At 44.6% G+C, this 26,088-nt stretch overlaps 1 protein-coding gene across 3 annotated transcripts in view; it reads right to left on the reverse strand.

Annotated features, from left to right (window-relative positions):
- Window positions 1-26,088, reverse strand: part of STS (steroid sulfatase) — a 141,874-nt gene that overhangs the window by 65,415 nt on the left and 50,371 nt on the right. For 2 of the 3 annotated variants that reach the window (XM_081041989.1, XM_081041990.1), the window contains 4 exons: window positions 8,135-8,275; window positions 6,236-6,357; window positions 6,006-6,128; window positions 4,367-4,790 (listed from right to left, as the gene is read on the reverse strand). In XM_081041989.1, coding sequence (XP_080898115.1) covers window positions 4,367-4,790; window positions 6,006-6,128; window positions 6,236-6,357; window positions 8,135-8,275 — 810 coding nt within the window. The remainder of the gene's footprint in view (window positions 1-4,366; window positions 4,791-6,005; window positions 6,129-6,235; window positions 6,358-8,134; window positions 8,276-26,088) is intronic. The other variant, XM_081041991.1, reaches the window with a different exon arrangement.

Genomic DNA, 26,088 nt, shown 5'->3' on the forward strand with positions numbered 1-26,088 from the left:
CTTACCACTCTGGGATATCAGAGGTCAAAAATAGAACTCTACGTCACTGCTTCCCGTTTTTGGACTGGCTTTCCAGTAGACCCTGGGCTAAAGATACAATGGATCTGTCTTATGAAGCTTAACCGAACACCCTTTGCATTTATTTCACTTGTAATTGTAGCCTCCTAAAATATACAAGCACATACGAGTATATCGAATATGTTGCTTCAATCTGCATAAGCTGCAGCCTGGAGAACACAGCGCTCGTGGTGCAGTTCACGTGAACTTTGGAACCTGAGAACTGGATACCATAAACGATACAAGCTACGTGGGTGCTACAAAGACACCCTTGGACTTAGAATTTGCCACTGCAGAGGGAGCCTGTGTGCATTTGCAGAGAAAATCAGAAGTGGTTTCATTCACCTTCAATGTTTTCCCTAGCAATGAGGGGCTGTTTTCAATGAATTTAGGGAGGAAAGGTCCAGCATACCTGGATCTTCGCACCGTGGAATGACCGAGGTTCGCCTCTCTGCTGAGAATGACGTGAAACCTACATCTCGCTCCACCCTCTGGCATCACACCTTTTTAAATGTGGCCTTCACTTGAAGTAAAGAAAAACTCCTTTGGGAATACAATCAACTTGCTCAATTCACCTGTCACTATGCAGCCTTGATTTCTTGTCAGAATACCCAGATACTTCCCTGTCACCATGGTAACGATCACACGACTCACGTTGGTGCTTACGTCAGAGTGACCAGGCCGCATTCTCCTTTGGAGAAATTTGGAGGAGGGGTGTTGAGACCCCTATTCCATTACCTACTCTTCTTCCAACAAACCCATACGTGGACCTTATCAGTAAATCAGCCATGTAGACGGCAGAGCAAAGAAGGGATGGGTCTCTTTATGGTCCACTCCACTGCGGAGGAGAGGTTTCATGAAGCATTAGCTATGGCTTTTAATCCAGTCTCTACCAAAAGCTATGGGGCTTTGCCTATTGACTCAAAAGATTTGAGCCTACAGTTCCTCCCCAGGAAGACATCTCTTTCTGCATCTTGCAAGGTCATTTTGTAGCGCAGAAGAGGTGATGAGTGTGAGACATGCCCTCAATGATATGTGTGTATCCACAGTGCCTGGGGTATAAGTGGGAAGCACAGTTACATAGGAACGTGTCTCGTGCCAATGGAGACAGCCAGATGGCTGTAGCAGCCTTCATTCAGGGCACGTAAGGAGGAATGGGCATCTCTACGAAATCCACACTGTATCCCCACCAGTGAGAGCAGCAAAGATTGTTGCTAATTAAAGTATATTAAGGACGACCTGTCTCTTGAATTGCCATACAGCTTATAACATATGGTGAGCGCATTATCTAGCTGTCCAACAGTACAAGCATCTCTCCCCACGATAAATTTTAGCCCGGAAAGAGTAAACGAGGGTGAAGGATCGTGGAGTGCATGACTATATATTCCAAATTGTCACCCTACTCAACCTGGGAACATGCTCTTGGAATCCCAGGGCACATGCAACGTTGGGTAAAGCAGACCTCCTTTGAGAGCCTCATGAACCAAGGCAGCGTTTTTGTCTTCTGCCCCCATCACTCATATCTTCCCTCCTAAGCTAGCATCTCAAGAACTCACCCTTGAGTATATAAATTATTTCAGCAACAAGGTTTAGAGAAAGAATATAAAGAGATCAAATCATCCTCCCTGTGGCCTTTGACGTATGAACTAAGCAGGAGTTCGGTACCCCAAATGGCTTTTTATGTTAATACATCAAAATAAAGCACCGGTTTCAATGGGGAAAAGTTTGAATCCAAAAGCTTTTGAATAGACATCACAAACACTGTCAATAGTTTGATTGCTTTTCCTTCTTCTGCTTCTAACTCCAAATCCATTTCTCATAAATGTGGTGAGACCTGCCTAAATGATTCAGGATATCCTGGCCAATGAGATGACACACAGACATGTGTCCTCTGGTCCTTGAAAACCATTTTTGTAAATATGGTGGTGTCACCATTGTTATGATTCTGTGGTGACATATTGAGGCAAATCTCTTAAGATCTTGGACCTCACATTCAGTCTGATATCTGAGTCTGATATCTGATATCAGAAGATGATTTTATCCAAAGATGATTTTACCTAGGCAGTTTAAATTCTTGTGTATTCGGATAATGTATGTAAAAAGACTTTTTGTGACTAGCTTCTGCAGTATACAAATTCCATTATTTCCACTTGTAATGACCATGTCTGCCTGGCTCAAATGTGGACAACAGCCATTTTCACTGGAGCCATCTATTCTGAAGACTAAACCCTTGCATAATAATTCAATAGCCTGCAACCATGATGTTGCTAAAACACCTTGTCTCCAGTTCTGGAATAAACTTTCACAAAGCTCCATATAATCAAGATAAACCAGTTGGGCTTCAATATCCATATGATAATCCAATTTATTTTGCTCCCTTCCCAAAGTCAGATGCTAAGGAACCCATTAAAATGGATTGCAAGCCTATGGATATTCACAAACTCTGTAGATTCATTTCTGTCAAAACACCACATGTTGCAAAACACCGATTCCCCCTGGAAACCGCGTATCATTTCTGAACCCTGTCATTCCATAACGGGCTTTGTATTATTAATCTCCTCTCTGTTTCTGAGAGATTGCTGGGAGATGGAAAGTGATGTGAGAGGGTTTGGCTTTCACAGCAAATTTACCAAACTGCAGACTGCTGTGTTTTGGCTGAAACGGATAGGTCTGCAATCCTTGGGGCCCCATTCTATCTTGGAATGATTGTTCTCTTATTTAGAAAACACACTACAGTGAACCCACGAGGTGAGTGCTTTGTCAACCATGCAGACCATGACCCACCATTGAGTTATGACATTAATTTAGTGTCACAACCAGATAGGTTGAAAAATAAAAATAAAACAGAACACAACAGGGTAGGAAGTATTAGAAGCAATCACTCTTGCAAAAAAAAGATCATTTGAGGAAACATGTTTCAGTTAAATATCTGTGTACATCTTACTAAATGGTGATGTAAAATGTCCATCTTATAACATTCTAAAGCTTTTGCATTTGATCACGTGTCAGCATCCCCTTCTAGAAAAATCTAGGGGCATCATGACGATTGTGGCATTCGTCCCTAACAACAAAAATGTGCTCCACGTATGCTCCAGTATTTGTCAGAACATCCTAGGGGCTGCCTGGGCTAGAATGTCTTGGAGAGCTTGTTGAAATGAAGACGTGTGGCCTCACTGCAGGTGTACTCAGTAGAAATCTCTACAGGTAAGCAGTTCTATTAATAGCAAGCACCCTGGATTCTCCTTACATAGTCTGTGGGATCATGCCCGATAACGATACTCAAGGGACGTTTCCCTCCTGCCTTCTTTGTCCATGTGTGATTGTTAGAATGACCCTCCCTTATTTGACACCATATACTAAGCTGTTGCACAATGGATGGTTCCGAAGCAAACGCTGTGGCCATCCACGATGTGGGTGGCCACCCCAGCCGTGTGTGTCCCTGGCTCCTGGGCCAATGGTTAGGCTTCCTGTAGGAACTGACAACACCACAGTACCTCCACGTGCAGGTGATAACTGAAATAGGTGTTCAGAGGCATGACTGCCAGCTCCCTGCCTCCCTCCTCTTAGAGTCATGTTACGTCTCGCCAGGCCACCCGGCTGGGAGCGCCCGCCAAGATATGCCGCCTGGATAAGACCGAGTTTCTGTACCACTGTCCTCTAAAGTGACAAATGGAACAAATGGTTTGGTTTGGTTTGAAGAGCACGTGCTCCTGCTAGAACATCTCCTTAGCATTGGTGTCCATGGCTCAGGTGACAGTCATTCCCTGTGCTGATCGCAACCCCTAGAACCGTGAGCCAAAGGGCACCCACCTAACTAACCCCAGGGAGATATCTCAGTTCACCCAGCTCTCTCACAGAGGTTTGTTTCTCTCAGAAATTTGCCTCGAACATTTTGGATGTCCCCCTATCATTTACATGACAAAAGCAACCTGTATCCTCAAGCCACGCGCAGTGACCTTTTCTTTCCTGACAGCACATGTGATGATTAAACACCACAGTGGTATCTGAAGTCCCCTTGGTCATCCAGTAGACATTTTTTTTTCTGGCACAACGTCACACACACAGGATGTGAGGGATCCTGACAAAGCCACTCTGGGGACAGCCCACAGCATCACAATTCCTTCCTGAGGTCACCCAACCCGTGCCATCTCATTCTTCACATTCCATCACCCAAGAGCCTGGCTGGAGGACTTTACCCAGCATGGGAGGCAGACTGTGGCCAGAAGGACCAGCCTGATTGTCCCACAGGTGTGGGAACCACCGAGCATCACGTTTCACTGGTGGTGCCAGGATGAGGGGCGATACCCACCGTCGTATGAACTGGCTCGCATCCTCCGTCAGCCTCTGCGTGAGGTTGTCATAAGATAGGGGCTGCTGGGTGATGTCATAGTTCCTGAAGAGAAAGCAGTTCAGGGGCCGGAAGTAGTGGAGGAAGCACAGCAGGGAGGCAAGGATCAGAGCGGCCAGGAAGACGAGGCAGAAGAAGGCGGCGGGGGGCACGTGGCAGAGCCCCAGCCACTTGAGCACTGCCAAGGTGAGGAGGGCAATCGCGATGACCTGAAGCGGGATGAAGACGAGCAGCCGAATGCCGGACGTGAAGACACTGCCTTGCCCGGGTTTGCAGTCTCTCAAGTTGGTCACGGGCAGCCCGTGGAAATAATCGAAGCCGTGATTTAATGGGTGGTGACAAAAGTCGGTTTTGTTGTGGCAGTGGATCCCAAGGTGCCACTTCCCTGAGGAGACAAAGGGGTGGTGTGTTGAGTCCCAAAAGACACCAGGACTTGTATGTGGACGTCTGCTTCCCACACTGGGAAGTATCATCTTTATGCCTAGTTATTAGCCAAAGTCCTTTTCCGTAGGGCCCTACAGATTTTCTTTCTTTTTTTGGTTCCTTTTCCACAAATACTAGGGTATCAACTACTCGCTCTACCAGAAAACAAGTAGTAAATCTAATGATTGAAACACAAAACAAAACAAAAGACAAACACCTAAGATACTGAAAGGGCACAGGACGGAACTACATAGAAAAACACATTTTTCTCGGATACGTGGTTTTTAAAAACATTTGATTAAAATTAACGTCTTAGAAGCAACTTGATTTTGTTCCCTGAATAATAACTGTGGAAATGAATCTTTTTCCAAAAATATTACCCCTGAGGCATGAGGAAATCATACTCATAACTCAGCAATTATGTTAAGCACCTATGAACATTTCTTATAAAATGTTAATTATGCCACTAAATTAGCGAGTGCCTCACAAAAACGAAAATGAAGGTGGTTTTATGACAAGATGGATGAGAACCGAGAATGGTCACTTTGCTACTGTGAGATTTTCTAGGATTCATCTGATGGCCTGCATATAGACCCAAGCTTATCAAGGAAGAAGGGAGAAGACATCATTCATATCGATGGAATAAAATCAATACGGGAATATTGACTGAGACAAATGATGACACAATTTTAGTATTACATGTATGAGGAAAATCTTTATCAATAGCTTGGTGTGTATGTGGTTTTTTATGCTCTGCGTGTGTACAATTATATCTATCCATTATTGATCTGTCTCATCCATCCATCCAACCATCCATCTATCCATCATCCTTCTCATCTCTTGATGTATTTTGCCTGTCTCTGTCACTTAGCTCATCTATCTTTCCATCTACCCACATATCCACCTGCTGATTCGTCTGTGTGTCTGTCATCCTCTCTCTCTCTCTCTCTCTCTCTCTCTCCATCCATCCCCACACACACAATAACATATATCTACACATTCAAATAGCCCAATGGGGGCATCGTGCTTTACTTTAGAACTGAAATAATTTCTTCCCTCTTTAAAGTTGTGCCCACTGTGTTGGCAGGGTCAACCCCAGCAACACCGCTGTCCTGCCTCCACACTGCCCCACTCAACCTGCCCGGGTCCTTGTCTCCCCATCCTCAGCGGCCCACACCTATCAAAGCTGTGGCATAGCCTTGAGTCTTCAGAAGCTTGGCGAATGTAATCTCACTGCTGGGAAGTCCTCCAGAAGAAGCTGAGAAGAGGAAAACGCCCACACGCGACCGAGACGCTATTCCTGAGGCAGCAGAAAACCAATGATTAGGATAGGGGAACCATGAAGACTGGAACATGGAAGATCCCCCAAGGAGAAGGGTAGTCACGATGACAGAGCCAGGAGGTTACCTGATCGGATGGGGTACCGGCCTGTCATGAGGGCCGCCCTGCTCGGCGTGCATAGCGGAGACGCAGCCAAGTGCTGAGTGAGTTTCACTCCCCCTTTGGCCAACCCATCAATATTGGGAGTCCTAGGAGAAAAGAACCATGTTATTCATGATCACTTTGAAAATGCAGCATTCTCTGGTTTTTCATAGGGAGACACCTCTCCTGGGATACTGAGGGTTGTGTGGGGTTGTGTGAAGAGGGAGAGAGGGCAGGAAATGGAGAGGGGGCATAGAACAAAGACTCAGAATGAGAAAGAAGAAAATCACGCTGAGCGCTCAGTGATCCTGAAACGAATGGTCCAGGGAGCGCCACATGCCCTCTGAGGGCTCTGAACTCCTGCTCCCTTAGCCCTAGTTTAGAACAGAGGGACACGTCTTCACAATTAGCTACTGTGAGGAGGGAGAGTGAGATAGGACAAGGCCTCATTCCTCCCCCACCCATGTTCCCCTAGTCACCTCCATGCACCCAAAAGAGAAAGCTCTGGGGATAGCTTCCCTCCTCTCTTCCAGCCACAGCCAAAGGAGAACCACTAATCAGGTCTCATGAGCCTCTGCTTAATTTCCACCTGCCTCTATGGAGAAGGGAATAATGGGGATTTATCAGAGAACTTCAACAAATGGGTTAATGTGGTCCAGGAAAAAGGGATGCAGGCTAATGTGAAAAAGCGGCATGCTATAAAATCACCTCCACGCTGTGTTGGCTCATGGTTTTTATGCTTCATAAATGCTCATTTATGGGCTCACTTCTCGGACAATGCATTATGCAAGATAAACCATCCTGGTGCTTTTTCTCCAGACCCATCACCTTAGTCATTCCAAACTTCCTCAGTATTCAGGAATGAATGCGTTCCAGTTCTTGGAGCACGCTGAACTCTTATCCCATATCCCCCACTGGGAACCTTGGTTCCGCCCTGTCTGCCTGGCTGATTATTTTCCATCCTTCAGTTCCAGGCATAGTAGGAATTTTCATGGGTCTTTTATGGCCTCCGACTTACTACACCTGTCCTAGGGGAGGGGCCCATTCCATGTGTCAGACATCTAGCTGCACTCTATTACAGCAGTTTCCTCATTATAAGGGGACGGCGTGGCTAATTGTGCTGCCTACCGAGATGGTGACCCGTGAGGGTGGAGCATCCGTCTTGCTCACAGTTAGGGCCCCACAGCCTTTCTAGTCCAGAGCACATAGAGAAGAGTCAGCAATAACACACTTCTTGAAGGGAAAGGTCATTTCATTACATGTGTACTGTCAAATGGGTCTCCCACCTGTGAGTGCAGTTTATGCATTTAATTGTCAATACTTCCACTTTGCTTTTTTTTTACGCAGAAGTCAGTTTTACGCAGTTTTACCCTCTTCTGTGTTAGTCTGGTCCCAGTGCGTTTCTTCCTATCACTGCAGTTACCCATGGCCCACGAAATGTTCTAGCATCATCCCATGTGTCCCTGGGACATCTGTTCCTAAGCAGAGTGTCTGACTGATGATGGAGAACAGCCTGGATAAGAAGGGGAAGGAAGGAGTGGAATTCTGAGTGGGAGGGTGACAAGCACGGATGGGACAGGGCAGCCTGCACACCAACTGAAACAAAGGCAAGAAACCTGAGGATGTAAAAAACAGTAGCAACGTAGCAGCAAGCAAGCAAGCATGATGATGAGCACCTTCCTGGTGATCTCTCTGAGTGTATCCAACTTACTACACCTGTTCACACAATGTCACACCTGCCTTCCTCACCACTCTATCTGAGTGTCTCTGTGAAATCACACATCAACGTGTGCCATTTTGGAGGGTTTGCCATATGGTCTGCGAACGTGGGACAAGTGCCCACAAGCACAGCCATGGGTTTGCACAGTGGGCATGTCACCCAACCTGAGGGTCTTGTTTCCATAACACCCGGGATCTCCAATGCCAAGGTCATCAGCTATCAGCACGACAAAGTTGGGCCTTGACGTGGCACGGCTCTGGGCCTCACACAGGAAGAGCAGTAGAAGCAAAAATATCTTCATCTTCCTGCAAAGGGAAAAAAGAGAGAGGTGAAGGACGCCAGTGTGTGGTGGACCATTCACCTCCTTCTCTAGAACCTTCCTCTCTCCTCACACACACTTCAGAAGGGGCATTCTTGCAACCCATCTACCCCGGACAACACGTGCTCCAAAGACACACTGTCTATGATGCCAGAGGGGAAAGAATTTTATCCTTTTTCTTGTGCAATTGTTTCCAAAACAAGTCTTTCCTTTTCATGGAGAGCAATGACCTCTCCTTTCTACCATAGACCAACACGTACATTCTGTTTCAAACAATAAAAACACAACCATCTCCCGCTCTCTTTACAGAAGGTGGGTTCCGTGATTAGCTAAAAGTTCTCTATTTGAGTCCTGAGAAAACAAGCAGGTTATGAAGAGCAAATTTTCAGGGTCACATCCTTTCTAAAATTAGCTGTGAGTGTTGGTAGAGCAGCTTTTGAAAGGGAAACAGAAACGTAGGCAAATCTTTCCAGACTCAAGGAAAACAAGGTCCACAGCCTTATCTCGTTCATCTCTGGGAACTGGCTAGAGATCAGAGAACATGCGCCCAGAAAAGGAATCCATCCATCTGCTAAGGCTGTCATCACAATACACACTCACCCTCCACCATTCCATTCCTTTAGAGAATAGCAGACTGCAGGAATTTGGGGAGGATGGCTCTTAAGCGCACATACCGGAAACCCCACTCTGATGTCCATAGGGATTGCCAACTGAATATGAGATGAGAAAGAGAACCTGCAAGCATGTGAGCAGCTGGGGACTCGTCCCTAATGCCTTGGCTCTGAAATGATGGGGTTAAATGAGCCGAGGGGCCATTTGAGTTTCGGGCCTATCCTGGGAGAACTTGGGACTGAGAAATCAAGAAAGACCTTAGGAGAACACATTGTGTCAGGAATACACTGGGGATGGGACATGGGTCACACAGGAGCTGTGGGGCTTTGCACAAGGCAGCGTGCTTCTCTCTGGACACACTTTCTGACATCAAACAGTCAATACCCGGTGCTTGAGCCAATGAGTAAATAACCCTTGACCACGTCTGTGGATGTGAGATTGGAGGGTGGCCCTCCTCCGTAACTGCACCGCAGGTACCAGGAGAGCTGGCTGGTTGAACAAGCATCAGAGACAAGCGCGTGCAATCCAGAGTCGAGGTTTACTCTGTCGATTTCAAAATCCATCACTCTAATTCAAGCAAAGAGGTGACTGAGAAAAGGCCATGAACCATTTTTTAAATGGTTGGAAGGATATATGGGTAATAGACTATTTCAACAATTAGCATCCATCTCTGAATATGAAGAGTAACACGTGCTAGAGCATGTGGAGATCACCGATGACACCCATTAGTAAGGCCTATGGAGCACTTAGGGTTAGGGCATCAGGGGTCCCTAAGTGGATTTAAAGGTGTGCAAATCCATAACGAATACCAGTGATGTATTCAAGAGTACGTATCATAACTTCCTGTCCCCAAGAATGCAACACAGACCATTCACACCAGGGGAGGCGGACACCGGAACGCTGTGCGTATGTGTTTCCACCCACCTAATGTTTTCATGTTCCCCTTAATACAGAAAATAAATAAATACAATGTCTTCTTGTACAACTACAGTTTTCTGGGGTCAGGCACTGTAAGCCCTTTCCCCACGTCTTCATCACATCACCTACATGAAGAAACGGTGCAGGAACATGACTGTCATGGGTGATAGTCAACTTAATAGCCTTAGACTTGTAAACCGGTCTCTGAGCCTCAGCACTTGTGACATTTGGGATTGGATAATGCTTGGTTGTGGGGAAGGAGGCGCTGTGCTGTTCCCTGGAGGATGTTCAGTAGCAGTCCCCTCCCCCCCAAAAATTCTGAAACCAGATATATCTGTGGATATTGCCACATGTCCCCTGGGCAGCAAAATTACCCCCAGTTCAGAATGACCCAGTTATAACCTGCCTGTCACCCTTCTCATCATCTGTGAAATCTTTGCCTCCTGCACACAACACAATTACGATTCGCTTCCTTTGTTCTCCTATGTGGGAAGCTTGGCTTCTGTGGAAGGATCTGGAAGCTGTAATCCCTCTGAGGAACCACAAATTTCGCCTTTGTACCCACAATTCCATCTTAAATACCAACAGGTCACATTCCTCACCGGTAACATGCCCTGCTGGTTACAGAAGCTCTGAAATGCCTGGGTACATGGGTGAGGGTGTCAGAAAGACTGTTGAAAGAGACCGTTAGGCTCTGGGATTCCTTCTCCTCTATCCTTACCAGCTACGTATATGTCACCGGTCCACATGGCAAATCTTTCCCCACCCTGCCTTCCCATCAGTATGACTATTGTTAGCTCTTCTTGCAGCCACTCTCTCTTTTCCTACCTTTCTCCTTAATTCTCTCCTTGGTGGCTTTTGCTCTCTGTTTTTCTGGAAGTAGAGGAATGAGTGGAGAATTTAGAGTCAGGGGACTGGTCCCAGCTCAGGCCACCAGTTATGAGGACTTGAGCTTGAAGTTTCAGCCCACTGTGCCTCACTCCCCCATATATTTCACCGACATGCCACAGGGCAGTCAACAGAGGTGATGAAAGAGGGTTTCCATGAAGTCACAACCTGGGAGAGATACCTGCACCCCCATGTTCCCTGCAGCATTATTCTCAACAGTCAAGACATGGACACACCTTAAGCGTCTGTTGATGGATGAATGGGTAAAGATGTGGTATAGATACAATGGAATATTATTCATCCTTAAGAAAGGAAACCGGGCCAGCCCTGTGGCTCAGGCGGTGGGAGCTCCGTTCTCCCAACGCCGAAGGCTGGAGGTTCGATTCCCACATGGGCCAGTGGGCTCTCAACCACAAGGTTTTCAGTTCGATTCCTTGACTCCTGCAAGGGGTGGTGGGCTGCACCCCCTGCAACTAACAATGGCAACTGGACCTGGAGCTGAGCTGCGCCCTCCACAACTAAGACTGAAAGGACAACAACTTGACTTGGAAAAAATCCTGGAAGTACACACAGTTCCCCAATAAAGTCCTGTTCCCCTTCCCCAATAAAATATATATAAAAAAAAGAGAAGGAAACCCTGCCATTTGAGACAACATGGATGGACATGGAGAGAATTATCCTAGGAAAATAAGCCAGCCAGACAGAGACAAATACTGTATGATCGCATTCATACGTGGACTCTTAAAAAAAACAAATGAAAACAAAACAAAAACCTAACCAACCAAACAACCAAAAACTCATAGAAGCAGAAAGTAGAAGGATGGTTGCCAGGGGCTAGGGGTGGAGGGTAATGGGAAGATGTGGATTAAAATGTATAAACTTAGAGTTAGAAGAGGAATAAATTCTGGGGATTTAATGCACAGCATGGTGACAATAGTTAGTAATACTGTATTGTATACTTGAAATTTCTTTAAACAATAGGAATTTTTTAAGTGTCCTCCTCACACACAAAAACAGTAACTATGTGAGGTGAAAAATGTGTTAGTTAACAGTGATAATAATTTCACAATGTATTTGTATATCAAACATCACGTTTTCATTTTATATATATACCAAGGGTGCCAAAAAATGTATACACATTTTAAGATGTTATCTATGCTCAAGCAGGAGTTCGCCATGATCAGAAGTGTCTGGACGCTGATGGGAACCACTCTGAGCACCTCTTGTCATTGCAGAAGTCACACGTGACTTGTATTCATCTTTTGTGATCGGTGTATTTCAGTATTAGAATGAATACAGCTTTTTTCCTTTCTTAAAATGTGTATACGTTTTTTGGCACCCTGTGTGTGTGTGTGTGTGTGTGTGTGTGTGTGTGTGTGTGTGTGTGGTGTGTAAATTGAATTTGTCAATTATACCTCAATAAAGCGGGGTGGGGAGGAGAACGTTCCCGTTCTCCCCCAAAGAAAAAGAAAAATAAAAGATTTCCAAAATGACAAAGTGCTAGACAAATTTGACTTGATAGGAGTATTTTAATGTATCCATACCTTTGCCATTAAAAGCAATTCACTGACAGTTCAACCAAATCCACTTCAACTCGACAAACGCTTACAGGGCAAAAACTTGATAGAAGACAGTGTGACAGTTTTGTGATAGTTTTGAGGTTAATGAGACACAGAATCACCCTGCAAAGCTCTGACTGGTCCAAGGAAGGAACCCACAACTACAGAACCCACGAACGGGAGCGGCGGAGTGAGAAATGTGGCTTCTACATTGAATCCATGGACCATTTATCTAGCTTCTTTGTCAGCATTTTCTCCTATAAAATGCAGATAACCATAACAATAATACCTTAGAAGCATTATCATGAGGATAAAATTATATTCATAGTATTATGGCTCGATAAGGGAGTAATAAATAGTTAGGGACCAATAGTTGTTACCAGTCATCATAACCAGTGATCTTACTGTAATTTCATGTAGACTAGCTACAGTAATAGAGTTTTAAACAAAGATGTGGGAGGCCAACAAAGATAACCCAATGACACCCCTCCTGGTATTTACATCTTGGATGACACATTCGCCTTTGACTGTCAATGGACCTTGAGACTTGGTTCAAGGAACAGAATATGGAAATGATGGGAACATCCCTTCTGAGATTAGTCTGCCCAAGACTTTGACGTCCGTCTTGCCAGTAGACTCTGTCTCTTGCTGGCTTTTGAGGAAGGGAGCTGCCATGTTGGAATAACCCAATGGAGGGACTGAGGGAGACTCCCAGCCAACAGTCAGCAAGAGAATGAGACCAACAGCCTAAAAGCAACAAATCCTGCCCACAATCACCTGAGTGAGCTTAGAAACACCTTCTGCCTCTGTCAAACCGTCAGATGAGACCACCACCCTGGCCAGCTCGTCAATGGGAGCATAAGAATCAGCTCAGCTGTGCCCAGATTCCTGACACAGACTGTGAGATAACAAGGGTGTGTTGCTTTAAGGTGCTACATTTTGGGGTCATTTTTCAGTAACAGTTGAGAGCTAACACCAAGTACAATCGCTTAAGATGGGAAGTTCACTTCTTAATGAGGATCTGAACAAAGCTTTCTTGGCAGTGGCTTGGAAGGTCATGCAGAACTTATTTCAAGGACACGTTTCATTACTGATGAGTACTCAGAATTCATAGAAGTAATTTAAAGATGCACTGATCAGTTCACCAACCATGTGGAAAATGAAGTTTTGTTTTACAACTGAAAATGCCAGGCACAGAAGAAAGTACATACGGTAGCCCAGAGGAATATGACTGAAAGAGAGATTAAATAGAACAAAATTCAATCTCTGAGTCTTAAGTAAAGTTCCACTAAAATTCCACCCATTCAGGGACCGACCTGGGGCTACTGTGCTTTCCACTATACACAAAAATCAAATCAGATTATTTTTCAGATAAACTTTGTTTTGCTAGGGTTTCCAGTTTTATTATAAATGTACAAAAGAAAACATATATATAAACTGACAACTTGGCGAGTCACTCAGGGGACATGCTTCTCTCCACAGTCGTTTGTTCTGTGCTTGTTGAACAAATGGCTGAACGCACAGAATTCCTACAACTGTGTGCCATGTGTTTTTGTTTGATTGTTGTTATTGTTGTTTCCATGCAAAACTCTCACTATGAGGTGGGGAAAAGTCTTCAGAAACAGCAGGGGTCAGACCTGAGGGCGCTGTCTACCCACAAAGGACATTTATCTTAGTCTAGAAGTGATGGGAAGAGAGTGAAGATTTTCATCAGGGGATGACAGGCATGTTTCATTCGCATCCTCAGACACTCATTCTGTCGCTCTGTGGTGGATGGATTGGGCAGAGGCTGGACAGCAGGTGCAGACAACGGCCATAACCCCACAAAGATGCTGACTAACCCCAGACTAGGTGGGGGCTGGCGGGCGGGGAGAACAGAACCGATCTGGGATGCAATCAATAGAACTTGGTAATTGACTGGATATGAGGTGTCAGGAAGACAGAGCGATCAATGGTTCTTCAACCTTGCTCCCTGAAAGGTACTGGGGCCATTAGCTGTGAAGAGGAACAATGAAGACAGAAAATGTCTGGGGCTTATGACAATGCGTCCTCTCGATGCCGAAATGCTGCCATCATGAAGATCCATTCTACATGTGTGTGCTGCTTGGGCAAAACACATTCCAACATTCTACGCACTCTGGTGAAAGCATTAGTACAGGTGCCCAACTTTTTTTGTTTTTTTAATTGAAATTAAGCCCAAGAATGTTAAAGATCATTAATAATGATTAATATCTATATTCATTTCTGAATGGCCTAATGGTTTTGGTTAGCACAAGGTGACCGTTTATCACCAATTACACCTCAAAAGGTGCCTGGGGTACACGTTATTAGGGGTAGGGTCAGAACTTCCTTCTAGGCCAATTAAGAATGTTTGCAAATTTAAGTTTGTTAATAGCCACTTAGAATCCCGCTGCATATAAATGATTACCATCTAAAGTAACCAGACCTGATTGTTTCCCCACAAGTAAGGATTAGAACAAGGTGTTTATAAAGATGTTTTAAACTATTAAAACAGAGTTGCTTGATAAAAGTACTTAAACATGAAATGAAAGTGCTGTAAAATATTAAGAGCATGGCACATTAAGTTCTGAAAATCTGCATAATTTCCCCCTTTAAAAAAACAAATTATATCTCTGAACAACCTTAATTTGGCCAAAGGAAAAAAGAGCTTTTTGAGAAGGTAGCTATTCCTAAAACAGAATTATTATGAAGGAGAGAGACAAAAGAACATTTTCATAACTGGAGGTGTAATGACATTAAACTTGTTCATTAAAATAAAATTAACATTGTGCTTGCATAACAAATTTTTACCACGGCAACGCCTATATTCCAGATATATCTGCTTCATGGGGAAAAAAAGGCTTATTGAAAAAACAGAAAGCCACCTACACTACAAACCGTATTTTGTTTAGAAAAATGCAATTTTTCTCCAATTCAAGCCATGGATAATAAATTAAATCCGGTTAACAAAGTGTTATCTAACAGATGTCCTGTTTGAAATTCACAAAGAAAAATAGTCTGACATTTGGACAGCAATGAACCCATCCGAATACATGTTTAAGCAGGTATTTTTATAGATTTAAATGCCTTAGAAAAGTTCCTATGGCAATGTTGTCCCAAATTTTTCCAAAGAAATTTTTATTGCTGCTGATTCATTGTTTTCATTCTAAATAGCTGAATCTCTTGTAGCTAGAGATTTACAGCTTTTGGTTTGCTTCTAAGACAAAGCAGTAGAAATTCACCCACTTTGCACACAATAATTCATAATTATTGTAAGCAAATATTTAGTCACATTATCACGCTCCCCAGAAAATATGTGATGTCACAGAGCTTTGATAAAGGGTCATTTGGTGAAAAGTAAATTTTGTAGTGAGTGGGTCGTCTTTTCAGGATAAGAGGTCATCTCAACACTAAACTGCATTTTTATTCCAAACTAAAGAACAAATTAAAGAACTCCATGTTTTTTTTTTTTTTTTTTTTTTTAAGGAGGGCACAGCTCACAGTGGACCATGTGAGGATCGAACCAGCAACCTTGGTGTTATTAGCACCACACTCTACCCTACTGAGCTAAGTGACCACCCAAGACTACATTTTTTTAACACTGTTGTCCTTTAGGGCGTCCAGAGCTCTGTCATCAAGAGATGCCTCCCGGAGAAGAAACCGGCAGGAATAATTGTAATAATCTTGTTAGGCACGCACGCCTCATACATTTAGTTTGAACTACTGCAGCGAGATCCCAAGGGTCCATCACGGGGTACCTTTGTGCTTTGGCCGAGGCACCAATGGAAATCGCACTCATCGTAAGGTGACCGTATGAAAGGAAACCATGTCTCTTGTCAAAGTTATATCAATGGAACCCCTTTAATATGGAGTCGGAGCTGCCCTCCCAGAGGAATGGCCTATCCTGTCTTACTTCTCAAACCTTGGATGTTATTATAACACAGGACAAAGTCACCTCAGGACGGGGCCTTAGCAACCTGGTGTCCCAAAGAGCTGTTTGCAAAGACAACAAGAAAGCAGATGTCGTGACTCCAGGACGGATGACTCTGGGCTGAAAATTAAAAACACTGTTTAAAATCTATAAAAAACTTACTCAACTCAACTCCAAAAAAACAAACAACCCAATTAAAAAATGGGCAGAGGACTTGAGGAGACATTTTTCTAAAAAGGACATACAGAAGTCAAGAAGACATATGAAGCAATGCTCAACCTCACTAACCATCAGAGAAATGCAAATAAAAACCACAATGAGATACCTCCTCACCCCAGTCAAAATGGCTATCATCAATAAATCAACAAACAACAAATGCTGGCGCGGATGTGGAGAAAAGGGAACGCTAGTGCACTGTTGGTGGGACTGCAGATTAGTGCAGCCACTATGGAAAACAGTATGGAGGTATCTCAGGAATCTGAAAATGGAACTACCCTATGATCCAGTAATTCCACTCCTAGGCATCTACCCGGAGAAATCCAAAACTCCAATTCAAAAATCAGTATGCACGCCTATGTTTATTGCAGCACTTTACACAATAGCCAAGATATGGAAACAACCGAAATGCCCATCGGTAGATGACTGGATTAAGAAGCTGTGGTACATTTATACAATGGAGTATTACGCAGCCATAAAGAAGAAAGAAATCTTATCATTTGCAGCAACATGGATGGATCTAGAGAACATTATGTTAAGTGAAATAAGTCAGAAAGAGAAAGACAAGTACCATATGACCTCACTTATATGTGGAATCTAAAGAAAAGAATATGTGAATGAACTAATCAGAAACAGTTTTGGGGACACAAAAAAAAAAAACGAGAGTTGTTAGATGGGTGTGTGGGGGGGGTGGGGATAAGGGGAAAGGTGAAGGGATTAGGAAGCAGCTGGTAACCACAAGATGGCCTCAGGGTTTTTTGAAAATTAATTTGGGGAAGGTATTCAATAATGTTGTAAAGATTTTGTTGGGTATCCGATGAACATGCGTCCTATTTGGGAGACCACCTCAGAGATACTGTGGATACCTGATCATGGCATTGTACACCAGAAGCTAAACATTAATGAATGCCAACTATAATTTTATATATATAATGTGATGGCTCGGTGTGAGGTCGGAGGGATGGTGGATGGGGGGAAGGGGGTTCACAGTGTGAGGGATATAAATGATGAACGTCTAAATATTACCTTGTCTTGTACACCTGAAACTAATAAATAAAAACAAAACAAAACAAAACAAAACAAAAACACTGTTTAGCATCAGTGTCACTGTGTCACGTTATCTGCACCAATCGCAACGCTTCCTTCTGTGATGTCATTGTCCCCTCCCTTTGTCATAAACACCCCTGGCCTTTGTCTCCTCATCAGAACACTGTCTGGGCTTCTTCCTGAATCAGTGCTTCCCGAATAGCTTTTCTCATGGAGCTCAGATAAACACTTGTGGCCTGTCACTTTGAAAGGCCTCTTGTTGTGAGGGTATCACTCTCTTGCTTAGCCCATCAGTCAGCCTGCAAATCCACAGGCTTTGCTGTTATCCACTCTTTACGGTCTACCTAATGCTTTTATGTATCTATAATTTATGAAGAAAACTGTGTGTCAGGGTGCTTCTCCAAATTCTGGAGAATGTGCACATCCTAGGACTTTCCCCAATGGCACGTTGAGGGTCACCCCAAGGAGCCTGTTTTGGGTCCTGGAGAACCATGATCATTCGGGTAAAACATGGAGGAATGTGTGAGAAGGCCAGGGTTAGATGACCTCTGTACTGGGGGTAGGATCATGTAAGAACCAGATAATATCTAGAAACTGCATTGGTCTGCATGGTTGAGCCCCATCTCCCCAATTTCATATGTGGAAGCCCTGACCACTGTGTGATGGCATCAGGAGGTGGGGATTTGGGGAGACAATTAGGAAATTAGCATGGAGCCCTCCTCAATGGGATTTGTGCCCTTATGAAGGAGACCCCAGAGGGCCCCATCAACCTTCCGCTGTGTGAAGAACTGATGGCCTGATGTGTGGCATTTGCAGGGACCATGCTGAACAGATTCTGGCCTCTCCTGCTAGGGGCTTTTGAGGATTCGGGGCTGGAGCCAATAATAAAATGCTACTCTGCCCACAGAGGTCATCCCTATACAGAGTTTTCTCAGGGAACTCACAGGAAGGAGCCGAGCCTGGGTCAATGTTTGGGGTATTTGCATGTTCCAGAATCCCCTGGTGAAAACACCCCAGGGTACCCCGACCTTCCCTGGATTTGTAACATTCAGTATGAAGGACGGCCTTTGGGACAGGCAATGGGAAAGAATGCAACCATGGGCAGCAAATGCAAAAGGAGAGGAACGCAGAATGCGCAGGAAGTTGGGTGGACGAGAGAGAGCAAGGGGTCTGGAAATGGAGTGAAATGCTTCTTCACATCCCGCTGTTCTCATGAGTGCTGTACAGATCAGAAGGCCTGGGGGATTGTCCTGTGTGGGGTACTACGACTTTCTTTATGGGGGTGAGAACCATTCAGCCTGGTGATGGCTTGAGATGAAAAAGAAGAAGATTATTTTAGCTGAGGACATCGGCACTAACTGGATGGCCAGCCAGCTGTTATTCTTCACCTCAACCTTTAGCAAGCTAGTCAATCCCTCCACGTTTAGAGGCATTTCAGAGAAATGACAACCAGCCTGGCCGTCTTTCCTGGCAGGATGGGGACGTCCCTCCCCCAAGCTGTCACATCATCACCGCTGAGTTTTGGCTGCCATAAATGTGCACATAGACCTCTGAGGATCTATAACGAGAAAGCGCAGGCGTTTTGTTTGTTTGTTTTCATTGCTCTGGTAGTTAAGATGGTGGGCAGTTGACATGCATGGTCCCATTAGACTACTCTCCAAAGTTCAATGTCCAGCCACAGGAAGACTCAATGTAAAAGTGGTCCGAAGTGATGTCATAATGATCACATCCTTGCTTGTGTGTCTATGTGGAACCTGCCCCAAGGTCTTGGGGAAAAGTGACCCAGCCTGACATTTAGAGTTGCCAATGGGACTCCAGCTAAGAGCCCTGTGTGCTCGGGTGTGACTGTTGGCTCACGCCATGGTCCCCTGACCAGCAGTAGCCCCTGTCTTCTATCCTTGGGCTCAAGGAATCAGCCTTCCAGTGCCAGGGCCGGAGGGAATAACACCATCCTTCTCATTCCCCCATTAAAATGCAACACTGGCCACCCACTGCTTCTACCATATTGGTCTCAGCAAAAGTGGCCAAAATTTGAACGGAAACCTTGCCAGCTTCTTCCTTTTGGATACAAGATCTCAGAAATAAGCCAAGGCAGAAAGAAGAAGACACAAACTCCAACAGCTAAATGGGTGTCACTGTGCCTTCTCCACAACCATCCTCTATGTCTCAAGGCGGTTACAAACTAAATGGGACCAAGTCTTGTAAACGTGTTTGTTAGTCACAATGCACGTATAAACGTCAGTAGTCCACGAATCCAGCACCATCCCTCCCATGTCACTTAAGTACCCTGTGGACAGTGTCTGGCTTTGGGGGCACCTCACACTCCCCTCTACTCCATTTCTCCGAGACCTTCCGGTTCACACAAGTCCCACCAGCTCCTGACCTCCGGGCTCCAGGTCTCAATTTGGTTCACCAGATCTGATCCTCAGGTTTCACGAAGAACTGCCACTGATCTACATACGCTGCCTGGCCCTTTGTCATCGGATCCTAAATACCCTGATGCTGATAGCTAGTCTCTGTCCAGTCAAGATGCATGTACACAGTTGAAAATGTTTAAAGGGGGGGAACAAGAGGCAGAAACAGGATATGACAGAAGCAATCAGCTTTCACTGCCAATTAAGATGAAGAAAGTCAAAGCGAACCTCCCCCAGCTCATAATGACAACATAAAGCACCAAGTGTTGAAATCACAGTTACTTCATTTAGTGCATTCACAAGATTGTGCAACTATCATCTCTATCGAGCTCCAGACATTTTTTCATCACCCCAGAAAGGAAACTCTGCACTCGTTCAGCAATCCCTCCCCATTTGCTCCTCCCACTAGCTCTTGGCAACCAGTAATTTGCTTTCTCTATGGATTTGCCTACTGGGGACATTTCATATAAATGGAATCGCATCCTATGTGGCCTTTTGTGCCTGGCTTCTCTCACTGAGCATCATGTTTTCAAGGTCCACAGGCACTGCAGCAAGTATTCACCCTTTGTTCCTTTTCATGGCTGAATACTAGTCCACTGTATGGTCCTGTCCCATTTTGTGTATCTACTGTATCTACTCATCTGTTGGCAGACAGTTGTGTTGATTCCACTTTCGGGGTGTTCTCACTGGTACTGCTATGATCATTCCTATACAGGCTTTTGTTGGAACACCTCTTTACAATTCTCTGGGTTGGATACCTAGAAGTGGAATGGCAGGGTCACATGGGAATTCTGTTTCACTTACTGAGGAAACACCTGATTGTTTTCCCGGCAGCTGCACCATTTTACCTCCTCACCAGCCTGTGAGGCTCTAAGTTAAAATTATAAAATGAGATCAGCAAGTTGAGCATGCAAAGGTATGTGATAAACTTTCCTACGAACGAGAGACCCTCGGTTGCCTTCACCCCTGCTGGAGGACATGGGCAGCAGACAGGGAACCAGCCAAAAAGGAAAGGGGTGTTTCCTGCATGTGGAATGGGGGACACAGCAGATCAATCAGATCCTGAGAAGACCATCCATCTGCACCCAAGCCATCCAGTCCATCCTGCAGGTCAACCTGTCCCTAGGGGCAGTATGCCCCGGCTGGGGCAGGGCAGGAAACCCAGCGGAGGTCCCTGGGCACTCTGAGAGGTCACCAGGGGTAGTCATGCCTGTCCCCAGCCCCCAGATAGGAGGGGCACCTGAGATGACCAAATCCAGAGGAAAAGAGAAAACAGACAATTCCTCAAAGAACCACCAAACCAGCAGCCAGGCTGTAAAGCGGAGTGAATCCTTTGGGCCTCAGTGGCACTCTGATCCAAAGCTCTGCTAAAAGGGAAGTGAGATTGCCCCTTGAAACATCTGAAGCCAGAGGTGGACTGAATCTATTTCAAGTTGAAGCCAACAACATCTGTAAGGACAGAACAGCTACCACGAGTGGCCAGGTGGACCAAGGGGTGTGACGTTTTCTCGGGGCAAATATTATTGAATTCAGGGTCCACTACTTTACACTCAACATCTATCAAAATGCAGAGGGTGCCCAAAAAATGTATGCATATTTTAAGAAAGGAAAAAAACTGTATTAAACTTGTAATACTCAATGTATACCGATAACAGAAGATGAAGCCAAGTCACGTTGGACTTCTGCAATGACAAGAGGTGCTCAAAGTGGTTCCCCCATCAGCGTAACTTTAATACAGCTTTTCCTTTCTTAAAATGTGTGTACACATTTTTAGCACCCTCTGTATGTATATATACATATGCGTATACATGTATACATATATATATATATATATATATATATATATACACATAGGTATATGGCATAAAGTAGCATAAGATGTGCAAATGTAAACATGATCAGGCACAGCTTCTCAAACGTCCATCATCATAATAAATACGTACAAGGATCACTAAAAGAATTTAAGCACATTTATTGTCTTCCACTGTTAGTACCCATTGGATAAAGCAATATCTATTGTCTTTGTCAATCAGTCAATACGATTAATAGGAAGTGATTCGAAATTGCCTTCAGCTGAAAAGTGGTTTTCGTGTAAATACATGAGTAGATCTCGTCTTTGGAATACAAAGTTTGAAAAGAAATTCCCAGGCCGATGGGAAGCTGTGCACTCAGAGAAACGTTATCTGCAAGTCCACTGCTGAGGGTGGCATTCTTTCTGCTGAGATGGATGACATTGTGAAGGCAGAGATAATACGAGACACTTAACGACGACGCGTGGCTTAAATGTCTTTTTGAAAAAGACCCAAGACACCCCATTTGCAAAGGAGGGCCCCTGCCCCCCAATTTGCTAGGTTCTGTGTGCTCATTCCCACTGGGGATGTCCTAACTGAAAACCGTCTTCTATGAAGTATGCGTGGATGGCCCTGGCAAGGGTTTTCATAGGTTGGGTTTGTGTAAGCTTCAGGCTTATTATTTCACTTGCTGACAGACAATTATAACAATAGTCAACCAAGACGATCCAAGTTCAAACAGTGCCACAATTATACTTGACAAGAGAATATAATTCCCCCTAATTAATTAGCTAAAAAGGCAGTTCCCTACCTGTTACAATGGTACCTCTGCTAATGTTAACCAACGGTACGCAGTATAGTCACTGAGTACACTGCATGTATTAGGTAAATATCCGTAGACATACTAACCGGATGGGAATGCAGTGTAATGATGTCACTTTATAAACAACCACATTAGTTTTAAGTACAAAAGGAAGATATTAGGAACCAGAGATTAGTTCATTGAAGATGTATCCGCCACAAGATTCCAGAATTAATATTGTTATAGGGGGTGTGTGTGCATGGAGGAATGTAAACAGCCATCACTGGAACTACCCCTTGAGCTCTCTACAGACAATGCAGGATTTGTCTCCTTTAAGGGGGCTGCCAGACCTCTTAACCCAGTAATACCAGCAGAAGGAGTAGGAATTCTAGCCCAGAATCTGAAAATCGCATGGTACAGTATCTCTGAGTTGTGGCTGGCTAACCGGATGTTCTAAGTAACTGATGATTTGTAAAAGCTTTGTAATGAGTGGGAAAGGGTTTGCAGACTGCTTTACAGCTGCTCGATGCAATTAATTTTTACTGATGATTTGTGTGAATGCTCTATGAGAATACTTAGGCAACACATGGAAGGTTGTCTGTGCTTTGGAAGAGAATAAAGTCTCGGGGACATCGTCACAGGTGGAAGCGAAGAGGAAAAGGGACCCAAAAAATCCACGGTGACACACGTCATCTACTTATTTAGGAAGCATAGTCATCTGGGTAGGAGTATGCTGATGGTAAGATACGGCCTAATGGACACTCTTGTGACAATTTTAATCGACTCCCGACGAGTGAAGGAGTGACTTGAAATCACTAAGGCTAAAACGAATGCTGCTTCCATGTCTATTAATTGGGAGGTGTTTTGGTGACGAGGAAGAGAAGACGCACTCGACTCTCCACACGTCACACCGCAGTTGGAACATTTTTCTGTTCGGATCACTGCTACTTAAGAGGGACAGACACAAATTAGCTTATCGGGGAAAGAACAAACAGGCTGTTGAGGGTACAGAAACCATTATGCATAAGTGATTGCGATGACACAGGAACTGCTAACATTTCATCCAGAGCACAAAAGGCATGACAGTTGTATTTAAATTTGCCTGAGTGGCTGTCTCCCAAGGAGAGAAAGAGATTCAGCTGTTTTCTCAGAGGCCAGAGCTAGGACTGCGTTCAAAATAAGGAACTTGATCTTGTAAGAAGCTTGCCAGCCCACGAAATGATCAGCTTGTCAAATTGCACCTTTGTCCTGCCACCACCTGGTGGAGACTGAAAGATGCCCATCTGTCGGGGATATTGCAGATGGATTACTTCTTGGACAAGTAGGGAATTTGAACAAAATGACCAGTTTAATCCTTCCCAACCAGGAGATTCCATCAGTCCACAGGCAAACTCATCATCTATGATACCCTGAGGCGGGAATGAAAAAGCAAAAGCTTACCCAGTGAGCAAAAAACCCCACCAAACAAGCATTCTCCTCCATCTTTGCATGGCATCTCTCTGCACCGTGCTTCTGCTCTGCCTGCTAGACCCTGGATGAGATGGCCTGACACAAAAAACTCGACAGGAAGACGATAATTAACAAAGGATGTGACCAGCTCATGTAATGATGGGTCATTTGAATGTTTTGAAACAGCCATAAAAGCAATTTCCATCTCCGTAATCAGCCCCATGCATAACCCCTTCCAAGCCTTGTCTTGCGATGTCTCACAGAAAATCATTATAATCAATGGAAATTACCAAGCAACAACAGAGTTTAAGAATACGTGCATTCTCTTGTTGAGAGACTACTCAAAAGAAGCAGGTAGCCTACCGTAAAGTTCCCAACTCGGGTTCATGTTTAAAAGCAACAGGCTAAAGCCAAGTTTCACCTTTGTCACTGGGGATGGGAGGAGATGGTCCAGGAGACAGCAACTTCATTCTCTGACCCTCCACTCACAGTTTCTACATCAGCAGGAGTTTATTAACCATCATCCCATGAGGAATCTTCTCTTAGAAAGAGGGCCTGTCCAACTGAGTCTTGGCTTCCCTCTCGAGCACAGCTTTTCCGTCCAGTTTGGCCCTGCTACTGGGGCATGGCCAGTGACATGGGTTGTGAAGCTCATACAAAGAAGGGAAGCCTAAGGATTCCTCCTCTTGCTGTGTCCCTTGAATAATGTATCCTCGCGGCTCAACAACCACAAGGGGGTCACCCTCTGTGTTCTGCAAAATGGTTGACTGCAAACAATCTCTCTCCCCGTAGGACTCGGAGAAAACTCACAGATGGTCCCCATGCTAACTGTCAGGGCCTGGGGCAGGCCGCCCCAAATCATTCCACAATGGCATATTGACTGCTTTGAATTAGAGTTACTTGACCAGTACCCAATGCAGGAAGGTCACGTTGACCCTCCCTTGTTTCCTTGAACACAGGACATCTATGTCCCCTGTCAAAGATGTCCCCCTTACTGCCTGGGAGAAATACCCTGATTGCTAGAGTTAAGGAGTCCAGGGCCAAAAAGCTTGCATAAACAAAGCTTGCTACTCCTTTCCTAATTTACTAACCAAGCCAAAGGTTTGTTTACGTTTCTCAGTAATGAGCACCCCAATGTAAGAATCTTTGCCCTGTCATTTCTTCACAGACTTATCATTTCCTTGCCTAACACGTATAAAAAGCTGGCAGCTTCACATCAGAGAGCGTCATCATTTATGATCTCCCACGCACCCATAGTAAATTAGTCTTTCTTCCTGTGAATCAAGCCTTGTGTCTATTCCATTATTAGTCCAGGTAGAAGAAATCAAGAAGGGTAGAGGGGGAAATTCTCCCTCTTCCTCATACTGTCTGGGATTAAGCCAGAGACAAACCCTTCTGATTCCCATTCTTGATTTCATAAATGCTTCACTGAATTGCTTGTCCCCGCTGATCAATGGGAATAAAACGCTTGTTAACGAAACTTTGGTTCAATTTGGCTCCTTTCCCCAGGACCCTCACCTTTGATTCCCTGAGGCTCCAGCTGGGGACAGGCTGGGCTCAGGGTAAACTATTCTCTGGTCTACTGTCCAGTCAGGCCACCCTTTCCTCCCAGTCCCCTATGCCTGGTTCTTCTGGCCTGCTTTACTCTTGCCTATAATAGAAAAACCCTTTTTGCCTAACCTTTGAAACCCTCACAGTCTGTATTGTCAGAGCATTTCCCCTTTTGCAATAATCCTCTGGAATAAAAACCTCTCCTTACTGAGTCTGTATCGGTGTTTTCTATTTGTCATCATGCAGACCCAGCTGGCTGGGGAGAGGAGACTCTTGGAATAGCAGATTTGGAGCCTTTTTCAAGTCTGACTTTTACATAAAATCCACTTTCCTTCCCTGAGAAGTATCACACAGACAAGAGAATTACAGTTCTTGCTGTAGTATCACGGCTGCTAAGCGTGTACCCAAAGCCAGACGCCACTTAACTAACATCATTTCGATTAAATAAAAAAATAAGAAAGGTGCAGGTGTGTGCCCGCCCCATCTCAGGAGATGCTAGTCACGTAATTGTTAGGTTGCAGGGCACATAAGCTTATCTATCACTCGGATACTCTGCTAGACAACTCTGATCAGCTTGAGGGAGCAACAGATTCCAATATGTTTACTATATGCATGAGCTCCA

The sequence above is a fragment of the Rhinolophus hipposideros genome, assembly GCF_964194185.1.
Source record: "Rhinolophus hipposideros genome assembly, chromosome: X".
Lineage (NCBI taxonomy): Eukaryota > Metazoa > Chordata > Mammalia > Chiroptera > Rhinolophidae > Rhinolophus > Rhinolophus hipposideros.